This window comes from Electrophorus electricus, chromosome 23, assembly GCF_041902795.1.
Source record: "Electrophorus electricus isolate QZ-2024a chromosome 23, ASM4190279v1, whole genome shotgun sequence".
Taxonomy (NCBI): domain Eukaryota; kingdom Metazoa; phylum Chordata; class Actinopteri; order Gymnotiformes; family Gymnotidae; genus Electrophorus; species Electrophorus electricus.
The window spans coordinates 9,706,080-9,731,923 of NC_137519.1; the positions used below are offsets into that span (position 1 = coordinate 9,706,080).

Sequence of the window (25,844 nt, forward strand, 5' to 3'; positions counted from 1 at the left end):
TTATACGATCCAGCTCTCCCATCAATTATGCGCTCCCTGTCTACTGATTACAATGGCACATCATTTCAGCTACAGCCAAACATCTAGCCAATGGAAAATGGAGACTTTGTTTAAGGTTGCATGACTACTACATTGACTATGGATGGCTAATAAAAATATTCATTACCCTCAGGGGAAACCTAATATGTTTAAATTGCAAATGAGTTGTTAGAACATACAACAAAGATAACAGTTCTTGAAGACCTGGTTACATTAAGGCGGGGCTAAATGTGGGTTTGAAGCTTTAGATGATGGAGCCATCTTACAGTGGACATTTATAGGAGGAACCTCGGGGGAACCAGGTACAAAGGGCTTTAGGGTGTCTAGAGAAAGCGTACTTGAAATGTTGCACAGAAGAGTAGTAAAAGTTAAAAGGGTCACTGGAGAATGCAAGGTAGGGAACAACTGATCTTGACGTAGTGAAAACTGAAACTCTTTTAAGTACACATGCGCATGCGCACACACATTCAGATATACACACACACACACACACACACACACACACATACACACACACACACACACTTGCTTTCTCAAGCTGTCTGCCCTTATTCTTTCACTCTATATGCTGTGCCTATATGATTGTGGTAGGCTTTATGTCTTGGAAGAGCACTTGGCAGGAGGTTGTGGGAGTTTTCATGCTTAGCAGTATATTTCTTAAACATTCCTCATTACTTCATAGTCTGTAACACATTCCAAACTGAATAGCAGTTCATGAAGTATAAAAATGATGTTGTTAGAAAACATGATGATATGGAAGGGTGTGTCCATATATTTGTCCATATGGCTAAGTGATGGCTCACTGACAGTTTCTTTAAAAATGATTGAAGCACTGAAGTGTATCAACAAATCATGACCAAATGCATTTTTATGACCAGCAATCTGATTTGATTCTGGCTAGTTTCTGGAATGCTTAGAAAATCTTATTCCCCTTGGAAGTGACATGCTTTACCCTTAATGCTGCACAGTATTTACAGTCTATCCTCTTTTTTTCGACTTTGCTTCCACAATGTCTGGCTCATATCAAAGTCGACACAGGTCAAAAATTCACACTAAGATTTTCTAGCAGATATGTGTGCATGTATTCACACCCCGTGAATACACATGGGGCCTCTTGGTGCAAGAGAAAGAGGGATTCCCCACTTCAAGGCCGAAGAGCTCCTGCATAGTCTCATGGTCTGCAGAGGTTGGGGCCTTGTCGTCATCACTCGGTGCCTCTCTTTGGGGTAGACATCAAGAGGAGACTCGGAGAACAGCTGTTGGTAGAAATGTAGACTACGCGAGCACTTAAGGCTCCTGCTTGTCATAGGTCTGCTTCTCACCTGGCCCTCTAGATACAGGTGAGTGACAGGCCTTCAGCCTACAGACAGCAGTGCCTTCTTTATCTTCAGATCTTCAGAATAATGTTCATTGAATAATAGAATTTAATTTGTGTGTGTGTGTTCGCCAATTTAAATGTTGACCTTTTTTCTTTACCCGGTTGAGCATAACTGCAGTAAAAGAAAAAAGAAACTCTCAGCTGTCCGGTTAGACTTAAATAAACGACTTGTGCTTTAGCTCTGTATTTAAGACACTAGTACTGCTACTTTAATAACAAAGTCCTGACTCAAATAGTCTGCCAGTAACGTGCTGCCCTTTAAGTGAAGGAATGACGGGCTTGTAATTTGAGAGTGGGAGCCGGGGTGTCATTAGTCTAAACCTGCGCGCTGTCTCAGTTATCCAGATGTTGAATAGACACACTAAGCAAACCAGGCAGCAGAAACGCAGCGTCTGTTTTCGGATCATTTTAGATGCCGTCTGATGAATTCACGGTTTTCCTTGGTACTGTGGGTAGTTCAGCGTGGACACCTAGCAAAAAGCAATCTCACATCCAACGGGATAGACGACAATCAAGCAAGAAGAACGGATATTTGGAGGGGCGCCTTTTAGAGAGTTGTCTGTTTGGATTGCTTCAACATATAATGGTTTTCAAAATGTTTGTTATCGAAAAAAAACTGTCTGTCGTCAAAGTTTAAAGCAGAGCTTGATCGACAATAGGCTATAGTGTTTGGTAAGCGAACTTAGAAAACAAAAGTGGATATGATGTTTTCTCTTCACGTTATACTGGCGTCTTGCTTGGTTTCGTTGCGCGTTGGAGAAGCTGTATTTTTGGGACCTCTGCAACCGGAGATGTCCAATGGCACCTTTCATCATTACTTCGTCCCGGACGGGTTCTATGAGGACAACGACGACCCTGAGAAATGTCAGATGCTCTTCAAAATGACCGACGAGCGAAAGTGTAGTCTGGATGAGGATCAGGATTCGGTCATCCGGGATGATTTCACCATCATTAAACGACACATTGAAGATGCAGCGAGAGTGCTCGAGGGCATCGGCAAAAGCATCTCGTTTGATCTGGACGGCGACGACAGCTACGGGAAATATCTGAGACGGGAGACGACACAGATCAATGAGGCTTTCACCAACTCAGAAAAGTCCTTATTGGAGCTGGAAGTTAAGTTCAAACAGAGTCAAGAACACGAACTCAGAGAGGAGCATCGGATTAATGACGACTTTCTCAGTATGATCGTCCAAACGCGGGACGTGGTGAAGGAGACATTGGACATTTCCCTGGGGCTCAAAGATAAGCACGAACTACTGTCGCTCATCATTCGGAGTCACGGGACGCGATTAAGCCGCCTGAAAAATGAATATTTGAAGGTGTAAAAATGTGCTTGATCTCTTCAAGACAACAGTACAAAATATGAAGAAATGCTTTTTTTGTGCATTTCCCGGGTACTTGGCGAAAATAATGTTGCCTAGCTATCTTGTGCAATAACAGGAAGGTAGTATTCATTTAGATAAATGATGGACAGTATGGACAAGCATCAGGAGTGTTATAATTTCTTGTCTATTTAATGGACCTTTAGTTTATGATACTCAGGCATTACGACTAAATGAAATATAGCAAGGGTTTGAATACCCTTGTTAATGGGATGTCCAGGCATGAATACATTTTTAAAGAGTGCTGTTTTTGTTTGGTTTTTGTTGTTGTTGTTGTTGTTATTATTGTTTTGTTTTTACCAGGGTCATAGCAGTAAACTAAAATGAAAAGTAAAACTGATAGAGAGATATTTGTAACCCGAAACAAAGGTACAAGTATACATTGTCTTACAATGGAAGTTAAACAAAAATAGCAATGACATTTAAAGCCAAAATAGGCCTAGTTTAAAAATGGTTAAATATATTTTAGTCACTGTGTAGTTAAAGAATATCGGAGTTAATAGAGTTAATGCAGATTTGGAATTTTACAAAATACTCTTAAGACCCATAGAAATTCTAGTAGATGTTGTATACTGTTATATCACTGGGTACGTTACTATAACTGAAAAAAATGTAACATAAAATATTTAAAAATCAGACAAATACACACACACACACACACACATAAAATAAAATTGACAAAAACTGAAAATGCTTTCATTACAAGAAAAATTACATTGAATTTTACTAGGAAATGGAAATTCTTATAGAAATAAACAGCAAAATAAAAAAACAAAGAAAAACTATTATGACCTTGGTTTTTACTAGCACTTTTCTGCGAATTTTCAGACATTACTTGAATGTTTATGTTCTGCAAAACCATAAAAAAGACAGAATATAATTTTTTATAATGCAATTTTTAAAAATAGTTAGTTCTATACATATTTGCATCAGTTAAATATGCAATTTGTCTATCCTTTGAAAATAGCCTATATATTGCTTAAAAATATTGTGTTAAACAGCATTAAAATCAATGTTATAATTTTTAAAAGCTGGAAAACATGTCTTTGTAAGGGCTTATTTTGTGTTCAATGGGGAATTTGTAAATATTAAAATGTTATACTGTGAGTGTCAATATTTTATAGCGGAAAAGAGCTTCATTGCATGTTATTCATGTAATGAGATTTTGCAGTAAGAATATATTCTTGTAATTATTCTCTAAGAAGGTTAGAAAACAGACTAGAATGATGTTTCCTTAGACCAACCAAAGTAACTGCGGGCAGAAATATGGGACTTCAAACCTTCTACCATTTGTAACTGCATTCTTGAGTGGTTGTGTTTGTTCCATTTTGTAATAAAACTCCTTAAAATAGGGCATGTGTGTGTTATGGTTTTGGTCAGATACATTGTTTTTACAGATAATGCACAGATAGAGAAATATGGGTGGATTGCAAGGTCACAAAGCACAGGCAGGAACATTTCTGACTTAGAAGTGAAGAAGGCAGCTCAGAGGTTACGCTGGATGGGGAGGTGGGGATTTTGGACTAAAGGCCTCTCTCAGTACACATCCTGAGATGCATGGACTGCTAGTGCAGACTACAAGTGTCCCACAGACTCAGACTCATAAACAAACACTACTGACAGCTTCATGCACTGCTCTCTGCTCTTCACAGGAAAGCTCTTACTAAAGTACCATGTCTTTCCTTATGAAGAATGAAAGGAAGAAGAAGAAGAAGAAGAAGAAGAAGAAGAAGAGAGGGAGAGAGAGAAACATAATTAGAGATTATAGTATAAAAAAAACCCCAACACCTAGTTCTTATGTAAAAACTCTGAACGATCCAAAACTTATTATTACATCTATTAAGCTTTTATTGTAAAGGGTTTTAATGTCGCCCCCCCACCCACACACACGCACGCACACACACACACACACAACGCTACATCCCATTTGAAGTCAAGTCAAAGAAAACGTGCTAAGGTAGCCTCTAAAAACAAGGCGCTTCCAAACAGAGTGATTACAGGCCCGTCCGGGAACAAGGTTTAAACTGCAGGAGAGGTAGCAGCGGATTTGAACAGCAGTGCTTCCAGAATCCGGTAAATTATTATTATTATTATTATTATTATTATTATTATTATTTGCATTTATATAGCGCCTTTCTCAAACTCAAGGACGCCTTACATATATCACTTTTTTTTCTTACACACTTACACACCTGATGATATGTAGCCTATGCATTAACACAGAACCATAGAGACTGCAGCTGCAGCTGCGATTCTCCGCAAGCCCATACAGGTGCTAGGTTATCATTTCGACTCACGGGAATGGAGTCATGGAAACAGCTGCTGAGGCGCAGTTGTGTTTCCACAGACAGAATGGGTTTTTCCCCCGCTAGTACGGTTTGCTTTAGGGAAATCGTAAGTGGAAATTGTTCGAGTGAGGTCTCATATTTCTGTGCCACAGGGCACACACTGTGGGAACGTGTGTCTCTCTGTGTGTGAGAGTACACCATCCTGCAGTGCCTACACTTACAAAATATATTAAATAATAAACACTGAAATTGTCATGTGATACCAGACATAAAATCAATAAAACAGGTTTACTGCTTATTCCACTGTTCACAAGCAGGCTATTTATATCACGCCATACTCATAACAACTGCGGCTTTTAAAATGTTTATCCTTTTAAAGCCTATCTTAAAAAATGTTTCTTTTCTAGCCAGCTAACGCTATCCATGATAACGATAACCATGCGCAGCTACTTCTACGCATGTCGGAAATCGCGATGTCCAAACGCAGCATGTGTTTATTTTACACCAGAGCGTAACGCATGACCTTAACGTAGCAGAAGCACAGTGACCTTTCACCCAATTCCGCCGTCCAATTCGAGTAATCGTTCTTTTCCCGATTCAAAACACCGGGACCCTACTGCATTATTGCACTCACGGTACGTATAGCATGACAGCGGGTAGAATACATATTTTCCCTCTTATCACTAGTAGCCTACAGCATATACACAGGATATAAATTGATTTTAGAGTGTAATATTATGCTTCCTTGTTGTCTAACGAGCTATTTAGCAAAAACTATTTTCGCGTTAAGGCACTACAGTAGATGGTTATTGTGAACCAATAAGGTACTCCGGTTTACTTTTCACATCATTTATTGAGACTGAATGTAATCATATTCTGATGTATTGAAATAAAAAAATAGCACTGGTATCTGTTAGCTGCGGCTAACCGAGCAATATCCCACACCAGTGATAGGGCTGAGCGACTGATAACACTGCAGGAGTAGTCTGTGCCCTTTTACCTACTTATATGAGCCGTGAGCTGTCGGGCGTTGTAAGTCGTGCGCTGAGGTGCTGTCTTACGGTAGAGTTGCGTAGTTGTTCCAGCAGCTTTCAGGTAATATAGACACTTAACGTTATTGACGTTATGCCTTGAATGGAATGTGACTTTGTTTTGTATTAAGTAAAATACTCCCAGAATCCTAAATTGAATTTAGACTTGATGTAATAAATGTGCATATTTATAAGTATGTAGGATACGGGTAAAGAAAACACAGCTCATATAACAGGTGTTGTGCTGTTGTTTATTAATAAACAGTGTTTCATATCATACTTTGGAAGCCATAAGTAATTACGTAAACGAAACAACGTAAAAGTCTTTTTGGGTGTTGTGCAACGTGCATTTGAAAAGGTTTTAGGTGCCCTAAAACACCGACCTAAAAGTGTGACCTGCTGTGTACATGTAGGTCAAATGTTGACCAGAGGGTCATGTACTATTTGATAAGTTCAGAGGTCAATGGAAGGGTAGAATGTGGAAGGTTTTAAAGTAGGAAACCTACTTTAATAGCAAAGATGTAACATTTGGACGGTATTATGTTTACTTTGAAATCGAGGTAGGCTGTTTGATATGGAACAAACCTTTTTTTTTTTTTTTTATTACAGGCTTTAATGGGGATAGAAGTATAATAAAAAACGATAACAGTTTTCTAATCTTGTTGAACCTTTTTCAATAAGTGGATCATGTTCCTGTGTATTTACATCCTCAGATGTAATAAAGAGAATAAACAGATTATCACCTAGGGTCACAGGCTTTTCTGGTTAAGACAATCAGGGCTATGAAATGTTTCTGTAATCTCTTCACCTTTTCTTATGTGACTGCAGACAGCCTGCCACGCCACACCACCGACCACCACACAGGTGCCTTGTACTCAGGATGTTATCAGCTGTAGCTCGACGTGCTCTCACAGGGGCCATCCAGGTAGTGAGAGGCTGCGGTTTTCTTTCTAGTCCAGCCATGGTGCCTCGTTCTGGGCATCAGACGCTAGCGGCAGCCCCTCTCCCTGCTGTCCAGGGGAGTCCAGGGGTTAGGCAAGCACAGGTACTGGATCACAAGAGGATGCTGCAGGTGGAATGGGATGATGGGAGTTGTAGTTTGTATCCATTTGCTTGGCTCAGGGACAACTGTCAGTGTCCTCTGTGCACCCTGCAGTCAGCGCAGGCACGGAGCCTGCTGCTTACCGATCTTGATGTGCACACTGGCATGGACCAAGTGCAGCTCTCTGACAACAGCAAGGTAGGGCACCATACATATCTGTTTGAAAAAGCACTGTGACAGCATTCTCCATCTTGGTCTCATCATGTCCCAATTGATGCTGTTGTAGTGAGCTTGTGTAGTCTCGGTGCATATCTCATTGGAAAATTTAAGCATTTGGCTTCTTCCATAGGTCTGTATCACATGGCCAGATCATCACAGAAGTGAGTTTGAACCTGAATGGTTGAGGAAAAGGTGTTTCTCGCCGGAGGCGCGGCAGGCTCGGCAGGAGAAGCTCTTCCTTAACGGTGAGTAATGTTAGTCATTTGTGATTCTGATATTGGACAAATTTGTTGTGGTTTGTTCATATATCGGGTCAGGTGAGGTGTCTTAACAGTATTGTATCATCATACCGGCAGATTAAGGATTCAATTGAGTTCCATCATTAATGCAAAGTTTTTGCCTTTCAAGAATATAAATGAAAATGTACTTATTTAGTTGTCGTATTAATTTCAGAACTGTTATTTCAAATTTTTTTTATTCCCTCAGTGATAGTCTGGACTATTTTTGTGGTCATAGATGCATTAAAATTGCAGAGACCCATTTGGGCATTTAGTGGGTATATTTAGTACAAGGATGCAGCTGAGCATCTGTGCCTCCATGCTTCATGCTAAATTCAGCCATATAGTCCTACCTTGCAGGCATGGTTCTTGTCCGGAGCACCTCCTGTCCCAGATTGGCTTGGGGTTTTGGAGATACCAGAGAGCTCCTGGTTTCCACCTCCAGCTGTGTTGCCATCTCAGGAACAGTGGGAACACTTTGGCCAGAGATAGAATACTCTCCGCCATCCCCGCTCTGGATTTAATTAGATCTTCCTTAGTGTCAGGCTGAAAAAATCCTAACCCTGCAGAAAGAGGAAGAAATTGTGCATTTTGGAGCTGGTGCAGGTCACCCCGCGATTCTGTCCACATAGGAATACGTTGATGATTGGAATTTTGCGGGAGTGTTCTCGTTCAACTTGAAATGCTGATGACTTGTCTTAGCAGTACTTGGTACTGATTACTGTGAATCCTCTTGTTTTTCATGACATCCTGTACCAACAATGTTTTTGTATTTCTGGCAACTAATCCAGTAAGACTTGGAGCTACACAAATCTTCTTTATAGGGAAACAGATGAAAACATTGATATAGTGTTTTCCTCTGGTTCAAATTTAGAATTGATGAGTTGGCTGGAAAAATAGTGGTGTTTAAATAGTTAAAAAGTTATTTTGATGTACGAATGGATTGAAATAGGTCACGTTTTCAAGATAACTGGGTTTAATCCCATTCAAGGACAGTGTGAATGGGGGTGGGGGTGGCAGTGGGCGGGGGGCGGGGGTGGGGGCATGGAGCCACGGTCGCCCTTATACAATCGCCCCCCACGCAGTGGCCCCCCTTGGAGAATTGACTTGCATATGCATAATATGCTTCTATATTATGTATTACACTATTACATTATGTGCTGTCAATTTCAATCATTTATGTATATTTTTACAATAGCAAAAGAAAATAACAAATGCAGGCAACCAGCCGCCATCTCAGTATCACACTCCATGCAGGGGCACCATCAACGTGGAGTTCCTGAATTGTTATGGCTTTTGGTTTTGGTATGCCACCGTAAGATTGTCAGTGGCTCCATCTGGCCCCCCCTATGAAAGATTTCTGGGGGTCCCAGGCATGTTTGCTGTATTAAAACTGTCTAGCAGACAGATCCAGTGGGTTTGCCCCTGACTGGAAAGTGACTCCCTTTCCTGCCATGTGTTATAGCGATTGACAGCAACTCGAGAACAGCGTGTGCAATGTGTTCCAAACAAACCGACGTGTGTCTGGATGAAGGGCGGCTGGCCGTGCCGTGGGGAACTCCGAACAACATGTCGAACAGAGAGAGTTCACAGCATGGCATGGCAAGACCTGAACTGATCAGGCCCAGTTAGAACTGTGCTGTCCTTCTGGGGCACTGTGCATGTGGTGTTCGAGTCAACTCAGGTAGTGTTGCAGAGTCTCTGGATTCAAACAAACCAACCAATAACAATTATTTATAACCATTATACAAATACAACAAATTTCCATTGTATTTGCCCCACAGCCTGCTCCAGTGTATAGTGAAAACATGTCCTCCTCCATCAGTTACCCACAACTACATTTAAATTTATGACATTTAGCAGATGCTCTTATCCAGATGCCCTACCTGTTTCCAGCAGGGTTTCTAAACAACCATGTAATCCACAAGGTCAGCCTCTGTCTCTTGTTAACACATCTCCCTCATAAATGCTGTAAAACTATCTGCAGGGGCTAGTTAAAGAGTCCCTGGGTCAGTAACGCTTCCCATAATGCTTCTGGGGCTGACAGTGAGGTGCTGCTCTTCTCTGACCCCTGGCTCCTTTTACCCATCCTCCATGCATAGTTACTAAATGAGGAGTAGATGTTTGTGTTTGAGCTAATAAAGCAACAGGAAGCTGTCTGTACGTAATGGTGCCACTTACTGTCTACATGCTCAGGCTATCCTACATTCCACTATCTCAGGGAAACCCACTCATTGTGGTAGGGGGAGGCATACTTTTTCACTGTATGTGACTAAGAAGATCCTCCCTTGTGTCTCATTGATGGTATGGAGGGCAAATGTGTTTTTTTTTTAAATTGTTTTTTTTTAATTATTATTATTTTTTTATTATTATTTCAGATTGTTAATATAATACACTGCTAGAATATGGAAGCATTCTGTTGTTGCCAATAAGTTAGTAGCCAGCTGCTCAGTGATTGGGCTTCTTGCCTACAGAGTTTTAATTGGCCAAGAAGGAGCTCATTATACTAATAACTTGAATAATTAGCTGGCTCCAGAAGTTTCTGAATGTCTTCAATTCAGGTTTGTAGTCCTCAGGAGGAGAACATTGTATTGGCTGTAACTTTGCTCTGCTCTGTTTTTAGAGTAAATGCAGGCTTTCTTGAGGGTCTATAAAACATACAGAGGGCTTTGTTAGACTCAGACACACACACACACACACACACACACACACACACACACACTCACACACACACACACACACATACACACACACATATACACACATATACATGCATGCAGAAGTACACATGTGCGTGAGTGTTTTAAAATGGAGCTTTGATTCCAGATCCATTCTGGCAGAATAGACAATCAGGTCTTTCAACAAGCAAACTCATGTGCTAATAAATGTGGAGCTGACCCAAGGCCTGTGATATGCCACCTGACACCTGTCCAGCATCTGCTCATTTAACCCCATCCCACAAAAAAATACTTTTAAATTAAAATATAACATTCAGTGTAAATATGAGAACTACTATTGGTTAGCCAGGATAAAATGAGCCTGGTCTTCACTGACTCATGTATGTTACCTGCAAGTGAATCTACACTAAAGACTCTGGATACACTGATATTGGTAAAGACTGTGTTGAAGCACCACTGCTCTGAAAAGACCATGAATGAAGTCTAGAGCCATACACGTATGAAGTCTTGAGCTCTTCAAAGGCACTGTGAAAGGCTGAGGTACCGCTCTGTGCCTGCCAAGCTGCACTGCTACACTATAAAACCACTTGAGGTTACTCACGTTTACTGAGCATGGTTGCCTTCACTCATCTGAATTTGTTAAATCAATTCACACACAAATACCTCTGTGTGGTGTATTATGAAATTAAGTCAGGCAAACGAGCCGAGAAATGCGTTTTTCCATTGTGCCCAAGTTTGAGAATTAAGTTGTGCATTGCCTTTTTGAGGCCACACTGGGCTGCCAGGAGGAGGAGCTCGAGGCTGGTAGGTGGGCAGCTGAGGTCGGAGGAGCTTGAGGCTGGTATGTGGGCAGCTGAGGTTGGAGGAGCCCGAGGCTGGTAGGTGGGTAGCTGAGGTCGGAGGAGCTCGAGGCTGGTATGGGGGCAGCTGAGGTCAGAGGAGCTCGAGGCTGGTATGGGGGCAGCTGAGGTTGGAGGAGCTCGAGGCTGGTATGTGGGCAGCTGAGGTTGGAGGAGCTCGAGGCTGGTAGGTGGGTAGCTGACTGCCAGCTACCAGAGCTGCTGGGCCACATTACTGCTTCTGATAAGACCAGCACAAGGACCAGAGAGCATCTGGGAAAGACAGTATAAATTATTTCTACAGAAGAGGTCGAAGTACACATGCTTTCTTCTCCCTCTTTCACTGTGTGTGTGTGTGTGTGTGTGTGTGTGTGTGTGTGTGTGTGTGTGTGTGTGTGTGTGTGCTCGTGTGCGTGTGTTAGTGTGTCTGAAAGAGTGATGGAGACCCCTTCAGACACAATGACGTTTTCTCTAAAGCCCATCTGGAAAGTATGTGAAAGTGAGACTAATCTCTGATTGGCTGTGGGGCCGACATAAGCCCTGCCAGGAAACCCCAGCAGCAAATGCGTGAGACATAGTGCTCAGCAGTATTACACAGCACTTAGAGCAGAGCATTACAGCAACACCATCTGAACCTCCTCACCCTGGGCCCACTGCCACTCCCCACACCCCCACCCCCACCTTACTCCCCGTCGCTCTCTCTCTCTCTCTCTCTCTCTCTCTCTCTCTCTCTCTCTCTCTCTCTCTCTCTCTCTCTCGCGGTTATCTTTAGCTGCAGTTAGCCATTACATTGCTTATGGGTTTTTTGCCCATGTCCTATATTTGGTACAGTCCTAGTCCAAGCAGGCGCCTGCACTGTACACTCTGGTACGGTTCCCTGCTCTAATACCCCTTCATATTGAGCTAGCTCATAATTAGCTTGAACAGATGCGCTGAGGTGGGGGAAGCACACAAATGTGTGGAGTGGAACCCACTGATGCAGTGTGTATGTGTGTACACACTTCCTGAATGTGTGTGTGTGTGTGTGTGTGTGTGTGTGTGTGTGTGTGTGTGTGTTTCAGCTGGGGTGGATTACATTATAGTGCCGTGCTCTCCCCTGCACATGGGGACTCCTGAGCGAGCACTCTGGCTTCTCTCTGCTGGAATTTAAGCTCACTTCCCCATCCCACTAAGGTGTGCCTGTCTGCCTGTCTGCCTGTGGCAGTGCACACAGTAGGAAAGTCTGAGTCTTTATGTTTGCACAGGCTGGAATGTTGCCACAGTTCTTGTACAGTATGGTTGTTGCTGGGCCCAGGTCGTCCACAGGACTGCACATCCGGCACAGCTGTCTGGAGATTGTGAACACAAAGTCAGATGAAATACGGTGTTCATCGTTATCTATGAGCTGCTAATGATATGTTAATGAAGAACCTGTTTCAGGTTGTTGGAAGGTTTTTGGAAGGGCAAGATAGTGACCCTCAGTCTTCCAGCACTAACAGATCAAAGCAAAGGTGTATTCTTAATTCAGTGTGCTCATTGTCTAACTTCTCCCTTCTGTCTTGCACATACACACTAGAGCAACACAACATTGACAATTGCTATATATTGCAATTTCTTGCCTTACACTATATTAAAAACACAAATGAACTTGTGTACATGAGCATCTTGTTTAAAATCTTGCAATTTGGAAAATATTTCTTTTAGTGAAGAACAACAGTAGCCCCTCTATACTTTAAGGGAATGTATAGGTTTCACTTATAAATTTGACATTATAGCCTATAAAAGTAGACTAAACCTGCTTGTTGCGCTAGCAGACAACTCCCTCATGCAATATGCATGTGAATACACATCATGTGAATCTGTTATTACTACAACATAATGTAAATAAGACTCCAGTTGGTTTTATGCATGTAGAGAGTCAGGTCTTATACTGTCTCATAAAGTTGTTGAGATTTTAATTTTAAAGATTTACAATTGGCACTGATACATCTAATGTGTTGCTGATGCATTACTGAGCGTAAAGGACTGTATGGCTTGTTATTGAAAGATAACTACTGGAATGCATAATGCACCACCACCAGGAATTTATTACACTGTAATTTGTTAGAAGGCTCATTTGGACAGTTATTACCTTATGTGTTATATGTGTTAGGTAGTGGTTTAACAAACGATATTTTGTACACACACACACACTCACACACACACACACCCAACCACACACCGTGATGGAAATAGTTTGAAGAGCCAAGTGAAATATCTGTTTGTGTTTCCACAGGCGTTCATCCTGAAGCATGCATTCTTATATCTCTCACACAGTTTGACCACCATGATTTGGCTCTCTCTCTCTCTCACACACACACACACACACACACACACACACACACACACACACACACACACACACACACACACACACACACACACACACACACACACACACACACACACACACACACACACAATCCCAATTAAGTGAAAAATCTCTTGCTAACTGCAATGTGTCCAGATTTCCGTGATGTGTGTATTATTTTTAGCTGAAGTCGACCATGTGGAGCTGTCACACTCTTCCACCCTGCTGGATACAAGAAAGTGAAAAAGACAGACACAAACAGTCTTTACAGTCCAGCGCCCATAACTTAAAGTCTTATTATGTCATTGATATTTTGGTGTGACATTTTGGTCTGGCAGGCCATAAAGGAGAAATTCAACTATACAGTGTCACATTTCAGTAAATGATACAATAGTATAACAATTACCATAATAACACAGACTCAGTGTCCTTGATGTAGACCACTGTTGTTACATTGTACCTCTAGTTAAGGGCTAATAGCGCCCCCTTGTGAACAATGGTCAGCAAGCAAAACGTGAGTGAGTTAAGAGAGCAAAAGAAAACATGTTATTGTAGTTATTTCCTTGATGAACACCCTATACATGCTGCTTATTCTTGCTTTGAGGTGTGTTCATACCCAACACACTGTTCAACATCAAGCACAGTAGCCAAAAGCCTTATTTGTTGTAGCTGGGTTTGACCGTTGGGAAACACCTCTCATCTCTGTATTGGGCTGGTTCTGACTTCAGCTGCTGACATGGCATGAAATTAAGGAAACACTGCTTCTCCACGCTAAAGCATTTTGTTATCCCAAATTGCATTTCCAGAGATATGACAGCAGATTGTCATACTGTAAAACCTGAAAATACAGGAGTGAAAATGTGAGAAACACTTCTCACAGCCCTGCAAACAGGAGCTCACGTCCTCCTCACATATGTTGGTCTTTTAGTGAAGTATCCTTTTAATAGTTGGGGCATGAAGTCAAACTGATTTCCTAATACAGGCATATTTGTCTGTGCAGTGTGCTGGAACTGTGTTGTTCATAGTCTATTAAGCATGTAAAACTCAAAATAAATAATACAATTTTTGTTTTTAATACATTTTTGCCACATTCTTAAAAACATTTTCCCCTTGTTTTTGACCCTTAACAACATATTTTTTTGTCATTCCATAAAAACATTTTTTTTCTATTTGTAATATATGTGGTTAGGATCAGTATTAGGTCTTTTTGGGGGAACTTTGTAATGTGTGTTAGGTGTAGATGCAGCACTATGATTTTTACATGTGAAAATACCTCTGTGTTGTTTCAGAACGGGAGTTCTGGGACTCAGGCCTGCAGATTCCTATGGCTGACTACGAGGAGGTCCTCCATGACGATAAGGCTGCTCTGGCCTGGCTGATGGCTCTGAGGCGAGTTGGCATTGTCTACCTCAAGGGGGCATCACTGGAGCAGGGCCAAGTGGCCAGGCTCAGTCAGAGAATTGGCTTCCTCAGATTGACCTTCTATGGGTAACTATTGCGCACACAAAGACAAATTTTACAAGATTTATTTAAAAAGGTTTAGATAAGTATATACGCTTTTGAAAAATGGTTCTTGCTTGGTTATTTCTTCTGAGTCAATGTAGGACGTGCGGATGAGTCTGTTTAGTATAAAAAAAGTTTTTTCCTTTTGGTGGCTGGACAGGGAAGGATTTGCTCCAGTGAAAAAAGCTAAAAAGCTAAACATGACTCCAAACACAATTAACTTGAAAGACGAAAGCATGAAAGTATTAGCTAAATGTAGGCCAAATCAAGCAAATGTTTGAAATGAGTTCGGCTGCGGCTGAATCCTACTTAATCTGAAGGTTAATGAACCCGCTTTGTTGCAAAATATGTGTGACCTTGTGAGAATCGTGGGGTTAAAGATGAAGAGAGCACTCTTCTGCGCAGTGTTGAGTGTTTTCTACACTCCAGGAGCTCTTCAAATGGCAAAAAAGAGAAAAGAAGGGAAGAAAGCATCGGACAAGAATGAGAAGCAGAGAATAAACAGAGTAACAGGAGAAATAGTCAGTCAATAGTTAAGCAGAGAGTGAGAGAGTGGTGGCCTGCTTTGTGTACTCCAGAGCCGGTTCAGCGAGTCGCTCTGAGGCCAGTGGGCACAGTACCTTCAGGCCAAGAGCTTTACCCAGCTTTACCTGACACACAGTGGGAGGTGGGAATCCAGGCCAGATCATTCGCACACTGCGTAGGAAGCTACTGGAGATGACAACCATGGGCTTGCTGGACCAGAGTCCAGGAAACGTCTGGACTTTCTCCACACTGATATGACAGCAGCCTGGAGCCGACTCAACCCCGCCCATCCAGATCCACCCAGCTTCTGTGGATCTTCCTTCACTTCTGCCCTTCTTCTGAGGAAAGTGTGCGCTGCTCTGCTGCAGCTGCCTCGTAGGGGATTTCTTTCGTCCGAAGTGTGTCCTCGAGATCAAGAAGCTTGCCTGTCCACATCAGTTTTGACAGAAAACACAAATGAGTCGAGTATATGCCTACATCGTATGCAGTAGTTTGTATCTTGAAAAGGGAGAGGATTACATCTCCAGAGACGAAGGTGGCTACATGCAAAATTGGACACAGCTGTTTGTAATGAAGGCGGGACAGCAGCTAATATGTAATGACATCTGAAATGACAGATGGTAGCAGGAGGTTACTAAAGCGATCCAGGCCTATCTAATCTGTGTTTACATGTTTTCCTTTTTATTTAACATGTCTATGGACACCATTCCTCTTGGCAAACTGCTCCTAATTTAGTCTTGATTGTGTCGGTCATGGTGAGGGTTAGATTATACGGTAGTATTTAGAAGACGTAAATCCAGTGTGCTATAATTTCTGGAATAACATAACCAAGTGCTTTTGTACATTTCAGAAATTTTGTATGGTTTTTAAACTCTTTGATGTGATTATGGAACTGCTGTTGGCGTTTTACAGCTGTGGTTTCCTGCAACAGATTCACAGAGAAACAGAGAGCATATCCAAGGATCTGAACTGTTTGCCCTGCTCCATCTCTCCAGGCACACATGGCAAGTACAGGATAAACCCTCGGCAAACAACGTAGCGTACACCTCCGGCAGACTGAGCCTGCACACGGACTACCCCGCTCTGCACCATCCTCCAGGGGTGGGTATGCAAATGTCCCTTGCCACACATATACACACACACACACACACTCACACACAGAAACGCACGCATACAGAAGCACGTATGCAGGTCCTGTGGTTGCGTAAAAAGGACTTTGCATTGCAGTGCTCCTCAGTGGTGAAATGTGCCAAGATGCCTTGCACCACTTCACTGTGTGAACTGTTCTGTGAAGGTTTCTGGGTGACATGGCAGAGTGCCCACCTTTTAGTGTGCCTTTGTCACATAAGCATGCATTTCTTCAGCTTGCTAGCATACAAACAATAATCACCTGGTCATTCAAGAGACTGGGGTTCAGGTCATGTGAGTGAAATCTAAACAGATATTCCAATGCTAACGACATAACTCGGTCTGCATGTGTGCGTCCAGACACCAGGTCTGTGCATGTGTATATGTGTGCAAACATAACCTGGTCTGTGTGTACCTCTCCAGACATAACCTTGTCTGTTTGTGTGTGTATGTGTCCAGACACCTGGCCTATGTGTGTGTGCGTGCATCTGAACAGACATAACCCGGTTTGTGTGTGTGTGTGTATATGTGTCCAGGTGGAACCTTGTCTGTGTATGTAGCGGTCCAAGCACAACCCAATCTATGAGTCCAGGCCTAACCTCAAGTGTGTGTGCGTGTGTGCGTATGTGTGATGGCTCAGGTGCAGTTCCTGCACTGCCTTCAGCAGTCCCAGCAGGGCGGCGAGAGTGAGGTGGTGGATGGCTTCCACATGGCTGAGCTGCTGAGGAGAGAGGCTCCAGAGGCCTTCGGCATACTCTCGTCCCTCTGGGTGGACTTCACCGACACGGGCTCTGACTACTGCGACTTCTTTGTGCAGTCCAAGAACCGCATCATAGAGTGAGATCAACACAAATGGGAACACACACACACACTATGTATACTGCACCCAGCACACATACATCCATTGTGTGCATTGTCTGATAGATATGTATATGTAAGCACATTTTTTGTTCTATTGAAGCCATATAGTCTGGCCAAGTAGATAAATCAGCCAAGTAGATATATTAATTGTACTTCGCAATTCAAAAGAAAAATAAAAGTACCATTTCATTTATACAGGATCTCACTGATGTACCAGTGCTTGTTGTGTTTGAGAATGGCCTTACATTACATTTAGATTTACATTTATGGCATTTGGCAGATGCTCTTATCCAAAGCGACTTACAAAAGTAAGTCTTTAAAACGGCACTTCAATCTTGCATCATCATTCATGAGATAAAAAATGTTTATATTAAGGACCTGCAAAAGAACCTAGGAAGGAGATGAATACCTAAGTCAAGCAACTTTTGTTTTGTGTACTACCACAGCTAGCATCTAAAAACAGCTCCACCTTTTGTTCGTCTGGAGCACTGAACGCTCTCATCTATCGCGTTAATGAGTATGAAATGTTTGTCTGATAATGGCATGCAGCGTGGACGGTGAGGGCCGGGTGACGCGGATCAACTACAATAACGCCACACGTGACTCCACCCTGGACGTCCCTCTGGACCAGGTCCAGCCATTCTATTCCTCCCTGAAGACCTTTGTGGAAGTGATGAACCGGCCGGAGAACGTGTTCGCCTACAGGATGGAGCCAGGTTGGTCACCCGGAGGCCACACTGGAGCGCGGCTAACCAGGCAGGTCTGCTTTGGAGCACGCTTGAGTTTTAGCGCTGACGACTTTGGTATGAAAGTGCGTCACAGTGGGTTCTTGCTCTCAGACCAGTGGAAAGCCCAGCACTTAATGAGAACCAGCAGCATGAGCTGTAGTAGCAGACAAAACAAGAAGGATGGAATAAGTGAAACATCCCTTTCATCTCGCCAAGATAATCTAATTGCTCACCAAACGTTTGCTGAGCTCATTGTCTCTACTCTGTGCAGGAGACCTGGTGACCTTTGATAACTGGCGTCTACTGCATGGACGCAAGAGCTACGTCTCTAACTCTGAGTGCTTGAGACACCTGGAGGGGGCGTACCTGGACTGGGACGAGGTGATGTCCCGCCTGCGGATCCTCCGCAAGCAGGTCTACGGAGACAGCTAGACCTCCCTCGGCTCAGTGCCAATCCACTGTGCTGCACAGGGCTATAGACCAGCCAGAATTGTCTTTTTGCCATTTCTAAGAGCAGCTCGAGGTAAATCATTTAGCACTTAAGTCTGCCACCAGATGTAGCTCTTACAGGAGATGGGTAAGGAGTTGTACAGGAGATAGATGTTTACATTGCTGGATCATCACTGGCTAGCATTCATGTCCACTCAACTCAAGTTTTCTCTCTATTTTGGTTTCTCTTTGGGTCTGTAGCCTTGGCCAATAAAATAATTTCTGGCATAATTAGAAAAAGGTCCATGAGGGGAAAAAAAAAACAAAAAAGTTTTTTCTTTTTTTAAAATCATATCTTAGAGTGATGACACAAGCATTAGTAGACAGCAATATACTTTAAAATATAGAGGAGATGGGACATCCGATGTAGGAGAATGGCTATCAGCACTTATGAATTTTTCTCCGTAGCACTAATTGCACATTTGAAACAGCCCAAGTAGACTGTACTTACATGACGGTGCAACACATTTAACGGATGCTGGTGTATGTATAGTTTAGTATATACACTCCAAAAACTCCTAAGCTATTTTCCCATTTTCACTATATTCAGCAGAAATGATAATCAGTAATTATCAAGATTATGTAAGGGAATTTGCTTAATTTTTATTTATTCCAGAGCAAAATTTGGAATTTGTCTTGGACTAGATTACAGATTTTTAAAATCTGTTATTATATTTCTATTCCATTTCCCTTGATCTTAACTGTGAATGCAATAACTGCACTTCGATACTTATGAAAACACAGTGGGAAGATGGCAGCCCCTGAACTCAGATATCTGAGTTAGTCTTAGAACTCAGATATCTGAGCTAGTCTTAGAACTCAGATATCTGAATTAGTCTTAGAAACACTCATGCATTCTATTTCTTAATTTCATGACTGGAGGTCCCACGTAATAATTATTTAGAAGTAGTCAAAACGTTGTGTAATTATGTGACAAGTATCTGTGCTTTACATGTTTGTTGGCAATTATTTAAGGAAATCAAAGTATTTTTATTTAAATTTAGAAAAATTAAAAAATAGAAAAAACCCAGCATCTGAATGAAACTTGCAACGCTTGCAGTGCCTTTTATTATTAACATAACTGCAACTTCAATGCAAATACCAACAGAAAATTGCTGTTGTAAGAAATGCAATTTTTAAATGTTTAATTTCTTTACATGAAATGTAAAGTACATTTCTGGGTGCTCTAACGTTGTCAGCAATAACTCCTTCGAATGGTACAAAATGCTGAAGATTGGCTCTTTGCTTTCAGTGTGGTTTTAAAAGGTACTTTCCTTAGTGCCTTAAGTACTGTATGTAGCTAGTGAAGATTTCTTTGAGCACAATCAATGCACAATCACCTTTTTCAGTTTCAAATCTGTGTCTTAAACGTGTTATTTAAAAGTAATCAGGATATGAAGGGAATCTTACAACACAGGAGAGAAGGCCTTTGAAATGAACTTAATCACATGCCCCATTACACTGATTGTACACTTTCCATTTGTATGGCATAATGTTCTAATAACACAATTTAATTTTGCATAACTTTTCCAGCCTCTCTCTACCCCTTAGTAATAAACATGCTGTTTGTTACTTAGCCAGTAAAGGGTATACAAGATAAACGAGCTGTTCTGATTGGCTGCTTTGTATTGTGCCTCATTCAAAAAGCAGTCAGATCTGAACCTTTTAACTGTGATGGATGTGGGCGGGGCTAAACTATGAATAGATGATGTATGGAAATGCGTTTCTTCTCATGACTTCAGAGAGAACCAATTTCAAAACTTTTTGTAGCCTAGATTCTATATACAGTTTGAAATGTATAGACTTGGGAGTGAAAGGTATGTTTTGAAAGTTTAACATTATTTACATATTACTTCAAACTTTTTTATTTCAGTAAAGTGTTTTTTTTTTTCCCCATGATGGGAGCCCTTTAACATGCTGTACCTTTTTAAAATAAATCATCTCAAAACTCAGTGGTGTGTTTGATCATGTAGGTGGTTTAAGGTGGTTGCAGACAATTGCAGTAGAGAGTAATTAAAGCTCAGGCAGGAGTGGCACACTTTCTTACAACAGCCTTCAGCTCCACCAGCATCTTATCTGAAAAAACAACATGGGAGGATCTTCTGAAAACCAGTTCAGACAGTTCAAGCATTTGGGTTGGACATCTTTTATTATCATATTGCCAAAGCTGTACAGGTTCTATAAATACTTTTTAAACACTGAAATATTTACATCCATTAGCTCTTTTCCTCTCCTTCATCTTTCTTTCCCTCTTGTTCTCAGCAGTAAGTAGTTGGAACAGAATGAAAAGAGCAGGCAAGCCCAAACGCTATGGCGTCTGATTTTCACTCAGCACACACCAATTCAAAACATCTGTCTTTGGAGACACTGACCTGGCCAATCAGTCTTGTTCTATTTACAACTACACACAGCGAGGCCTCGACAACCATCTAAAAACGATTACTTTTCATGGAGAAGCACACTAGCAATTTCTTACATACACACTCAAATGGGTATCTGTTTAAAAGCAGAGGAACACAACAGGACATTAAAATCTATGACATAGATGCCATAACACAAACTTATCCATGAGTTCTCACACACACACACACACACACACACACACACACACGCAAAAAAGGGATAGGTTAAACTGGCTGTTTTTTTTTTTTTTTCCTTTTCAAATTACATATTTCCCCTCAAACAGTGATTTGACAGCAGGACATCAGTAGTCTTAACAGATGTGAACACAAGAGATCTCCAAACACAGCTGTTTCTTCAGCTTTCAGACACTCAATAATGCCTCTGTGTATGGTTCAGAAATATCTCTGAACACATCCACTCCCTCAGCCCTTCCTCAGTTGTAAGGTCTTGTTCTTCACAACCCACTATTGTATTGCACAGCTACTCAACAAACCACAGTTTGTTTTAGAACTTTTTTTTTCCCCCAAACATTGCTCCAGTGTAATTTACAGCAAAATTGTTTTTAAACATTATTAAATTTTTTTTTTTGTTTATTTTTTTTGTTTTTTTGCTTTTTTTGTTTTGTTTGTTTGTTATTCCCCTTACAGCAACATGCAGTCAATCACAGCGATTTACAGACAAGAGTTTTACAGTAGAACTAGTGGGCTGGGAGCAAAGCTAAAGCATTACGCACATTTTGGACCACTTTGAGCATGTGGAGTGGGCTGAAGAAATACTTAAATGAGTACCCCCGGTGACCTGCTGCAGTGACACACCCATGTACATGTGTATACACACACACACACACACACACACACACACACACACACACACACACACACTCACACACTCGAGAGAGAGCTGCACAGTGCGGCACGTGATAAATGTTTCATCAGCCTTGAGACAGGACACACTGGAGGTTACGGTACCACTGAGCACATAGAATAACTAATTAGAGTCTCTGGAATGATGGTCACCAGGGCAGGTCAGGGGACGGGGCAGAGAGCTTTGCCTGGACAGAGGTTACGCGCCTGGGCATTCTGGTGCTGATCCGACTGGGCTGCAAGCACACACACCTCTGAGCACATGCGAGGGCCCCAGCGGCACGTATACACACACCGGAGGCAGGAAAACAAGGAGGCTGGCAAATAGCTGCCTACATGGTTAGCGTTCCCATGGTGAGGAAGCGGACATGTAAGGATGTTTGGACAGTGGGGAGTGTGGATCATTCACAAGGTCAAGGGCCAAAGCTCAAAAGCAGCAAAGTGATAAGGGCATGTTTACTCATCTGGGTACCAGACAAAACACTTTAAGGGCAGTGATGGGCACTGGGTGCAGGTGATCCAGATGCAGGGAGCGAGTGAGCTAGCAGCTCGAGCCCTGGGTCGGCAAGCCGGAAGCCAGGCTACGCTTTAGCTAAGACGGGGCCGTACGGAGTAACATATGGTGGCCGGAAGAGTGTGCACTAGCTGGGCAGCGGGCGGGGGGACAGCATCTTGGGCTTGCCCTCGGCCTCCTTCCCCCTCACCGCAGCCATGTAGGAGAACAGACACAGCACGGAGTAACAGATCTGATGAGCCTGGTAGTGAAGAGGGAGGCAGGGCAGAGAGAAGATGAAAATTATTCCTGGAGGTGCTCCAGTAAGGTGATCTGAAGTTCTTAGTGGAATATGATCACCGGCCCACTCATCTTACCATGGGAGTCTTGTACTTGTGGATCACCACTTCTTTAGTTTCAGGAACTGAAATCACAGGTGCAAGAGACAGAACAAGTTTGGAAAAGGTGGGGAAAAAATAAAGAAAGGAGAGAGCAGTAATATAGAGTCATAGTGAGAGAAACGGAGCGAGCCAAAGTGAGCGAGCATGAGAGAACGAAGAGACACATGGCCCATGGCAGAAGTGAGGAATTAACAAATAGTTAAACACAATAATCATCATTACAAAAAAGTAGGCATGTTTTGCAAAACTCAAGTGATATATTTAAAAGAAAATCATTAACAATGAGGCATCTGGTTCTGCTAAAAATAGATGGACAAATCAGTCCAACACATTGTTTATTGTACATCAGTCTTGGGTGATCGCTTCCTGCTAAGCTATGAACAAGTGAGACCTCTAGTGGTCCTTCAGAAGAAGACAGGCAAACTCTACCGTTAGCAGAGAGTGCCTGAGAAACCACCTCACATTAAGAAACCTATTCTGGGCATTAGCAGACTTGCAGCCGCTTATGGAATGGTTACTGCTACAAGCATGATCACATGAAGATCAGGGACATGTTTGAAAGTCAAGGCGGTGGAGATGAGAGAGAGACAGCCGTCGGTCAGTGAATGGATGAGGGAATGGGGTGAATGAAAGGGGAAGGGTTAGAGGAGGAGAGGTAGAATAGTTTAAGGTGACAGCACTTTACCTGCTGGAGAATGAAGGTTTTCATAGCAGCAAAGATGAGGGGGCGGATTACAAAAAGGAAGCACAGAGACACGGCAGTAACCCGGCCTAGCCCTGACCTTAAGACTACATAAAGTTAACTCCCATCGGGCAACACTACAAACACCAGGCAACACCAGCCATTCCTCTAAAAGATGTTGGTGTTTCTGAGGTGGATAAAACAGTGAGACACACACGTCTGGATGTACAATACTGTATGCACTGAGGGCTACCGGGGGGGGTGTGTGTGTGTGTTAACCTTTCAGATCAGGTGAGAACCTGTGCTAATGTAACTGTACTGATGTGCGAGGTTTTTCAAAAAAAGTTCCACTGCATCTCACTGTGTCAGTAGTAGGTTTTTAACGCAAGTAGTGGATACATATGACAACAAACAAGAGACACACAAACAACGGATAACCCCCCCCCCCCAACACTAACGATAAAGAAAAGAAACATCTAAATCTAAAGTTTTACTATTATTTACTACCATTACGTTCCAAGTCTTCTATTATACTATGTAAATTGGATTACTGCCGTGCCGCGTACAGGCCTAGAATCAAAATGGGGGTAATTACCAAATTCCTCCAGGACAAAGACTCCCTTCACTGTATTGCACTTTTTAATGTGATTCAGCTCTATGAAAACCTAAAACGAAAACAAACAAAAGAACAGGGCACAGCATTAGCAACTCATCCACACTCGTGGAAACAAAACAATGGAAAACAAAAGAACAATAAGAAGAAAAAAAGGCCGTTTTAAAGAAGGGACAACCTGAACAGTCACGTGGACAGTAAAACAGGGAGAACGGAAGGCGGCACACAATAAGCGAGCTTTGCTGAAGCTAGCAGAACTGAAGGAGGCTACAGACAGGCCGGAAGTTTCCATGCGGAGATGTTTACATGGGCCAAGTGAAATACGGCTGAGCTTGGTAACGTCTCAACTCTCAAAAGGTTCGTTTAACAGTAATGGTAATTTACCCAACAGCAAAAAGCAAATAAAGTGTAATTTTTATTAATTTAGCATACATTATGCTGTTTATACAAATGGTAAAACCATTGGGGGTCTGAGGTCGAATACAAACTTCCTGAATTTGAACACAGATACATCCTTGTAAGGAGAAGTGCTCCATATGCTTACAGGCCCATGTAAAAACGCATGAAAAATTCTTTTATCTTCAGAATATAAAAAAAGAGAAGCCCAAAAGAACTGAAGTCTGCTGTTACAGCTACAAATGGAGAAAAGGACAAAAAATGACGCGCTAACAAGCAGAGACAGCAGAGGTGGTGTACCTTCCGCTCCTTGCAGGGGGGGAGAGCATGGGAGAGAAACGCTTTGGATTATTTATCGCACAAAAGAGCACAAAACCTCCCCCCGAACAAACAAAAACAAGTCACCCACTTGTATCACCTCCCCACCCAGAAGAGATTCAGGAAGAATCGGCAACTAATAATCCTCAGTGAGCCCATTTCCAGAAATGCATACTAAACTAACAGTATATAAATCTAAACTAAACTTTATACATACATACATCCACCCCAACTACATGCTTATCCACCTCAGCAATGCAACATCCACCCGCACTGGAATGCGTGGTTCGCACCTCCGCCCTTAGCCCAGAGCCATGGTCTAGCCTACATCAGCTGGCAAGAACCATGAGAACATTCTGCACAAATAGAAACAAGTGTACAGTGACAGCTTGGGGGCTTTGGCTTCAGTGGTCTGGCCTCCAGAAGGTGGGATCTCCACTAATGGGGAGGAAACGCAAATCTGCCAAGTGCTGGAGGTACGAACCTGAGAGTAGGAGGATGGAGCACTAGAGCTGAGAGACCATCACTGCTACAGATGCTCAACAACTAAGACCTTAACTAAATACAAACCAAAAACCAAAAACAAGAGAAACAAACAAGCAAAGTCCCCAGAACACCTTTAATAAACATTCTTTTGATTGACCTACCAGTGCTGCAACACCATTTGGCACAAGTAAAAGTTTCCCTCAAGTATTGTTTGCCTTCATTAATGAAGACTGAATAATACACTGATGTCACAAAAAATAAAAATAAATAAAAAAAATTAAAACCAGCCCATTTCCATAAAAATATCCAGGAAGACCAAAAATAAATACATAAATAAAACATCACCATACTTCCTTTGGCCTGTGTATAGAAAAGGACTTGTTCCTTCAAAAGGTTTACATCTGATTTTAAAAAGGCCACAAATTTGTATTTACTTTTTACATTAAAGG

General features: G+C 42.1%; 3 protein-coding genes across 52 annotated transcripts in view; 2 read left to right on the forward strand and 1 right to left on the reverse strand.

Moving 5' to 3' along the window:
• Positions 1 to 1,666: 1,666 nt before the first annotated feature.
• Positions 1,667 to 4,155, forward strand: fibinb (fin bud initiation factor b). Its single transcript, XM_027004777.3, has one exon. It carries the CDS (start codon positions 2,119 to 2,121, stop codon positions 2,743 to 2,745), a length of 627 nt encoding a protein of 208 aa, XP_026860578.1. The 5' UTR covers positions 1,667 to 2,118; the 3' UTR covers positions 2,746 to 4,155.
• A 1,482-nt stretch (positions 4,156 to 5,637) lies between these two features.
• Positions 5,638 to 20,692, forward strand: bbox1 (butyrobetaine (gamma), 2-oxoglutarate dioxygenase (gamma-butyrobetaine hydroxylase) 1). Its single transcript, XM_027004775.3, has 8 exons — positions 5,638 to 5,725; positions 6,950 to 7,361; positions 7,513 to 7,627; positions 14,796 to 14,994; positions 16,530 to 16,635; positions 17,303 to 17,499; positions 18,073 to 18,239; positions 18,523 to 20,692. The coding sequence occupies exons 2-8, from the start codon at positions 7,002 to 7,004 to the stop codon at positions 18,681 to 18,683; spliced, it is 1,305 nt and encodes a 434-aa protein (XP_026860576.1). The 5' UTR covers positions 5,638 to 5,725; positions 6,950 to 7,001; the 3' UTR covers positions 18,684 to 20,692.
• A 178-nt stretch (positions 20,693 to 20,870) lies between these two features.
• madd (MAP-kinase activating death domain) overlaps positions 20,871 to 25,844 on the reverse strand; it is a 42,495-nt gene continuing 37,521 nt past the window's right edge. For 34 of the 50 annotated variants that reach the window (XM_081706373.1, XM_081706388.1, XM_081706385.1 and 31 more), the window contains 3 exons: positions 24,178 to 24,247; positions 22,877 to 22,923; positions 20,871 to 22,761 (listed from right to left, as the gene is read on the reverse strand). In XM_081706373.1, the coding sequence (XP_081562499.1) occupies positions 22,648 to 22,761; positions 22,877 to 22,923; positions 24,178 to 24,247 (231 nt within the window). In that variant the 3' untranslated portion in view covers positions 20,871 to 22,647. The remainder of the gene's footprint in view (positions 22,762 to 22,876; positions 22,924 to 24,177; positions 24,248 to 25,844) is intronic. The other 16 variants (XM_081706390.1, XM_035521057.2, XM_035521058.2 and 13 more) reach the window with 1 other exon arrangement.

Bases quoted from the DNA above. Each gene is read 5' to 3' on its own strand.
- fibinb (XM_027004777.3), top strand. From the start codon at position 2,119: ATGATGTTTTCTCTTCACGTTATACTGGCGTCTTGCTTGGTTTCGTTG.
- bbox1 (XM_027004775.3), top strand. From the start codon at position 7,002: ATGTTATCAGCTGTAGCTCGACGTGCTCTCACAGGGGCCATCCAGGTA. The intron at 14,995-16,529 runs GTAACTATTGCG...CCATCTCTCCAG, and splicing joins CTCAGATTGACCTTCTATGG to GCACACATGGCAAGTACAGG. The intron at 17,500-18,072 runs GTGAGATCAACA...AATGGCATGCAG, and splicing joins TCCAAGAACCGCATCATAGA to CGTGGACGGTGAGGGCCGGG.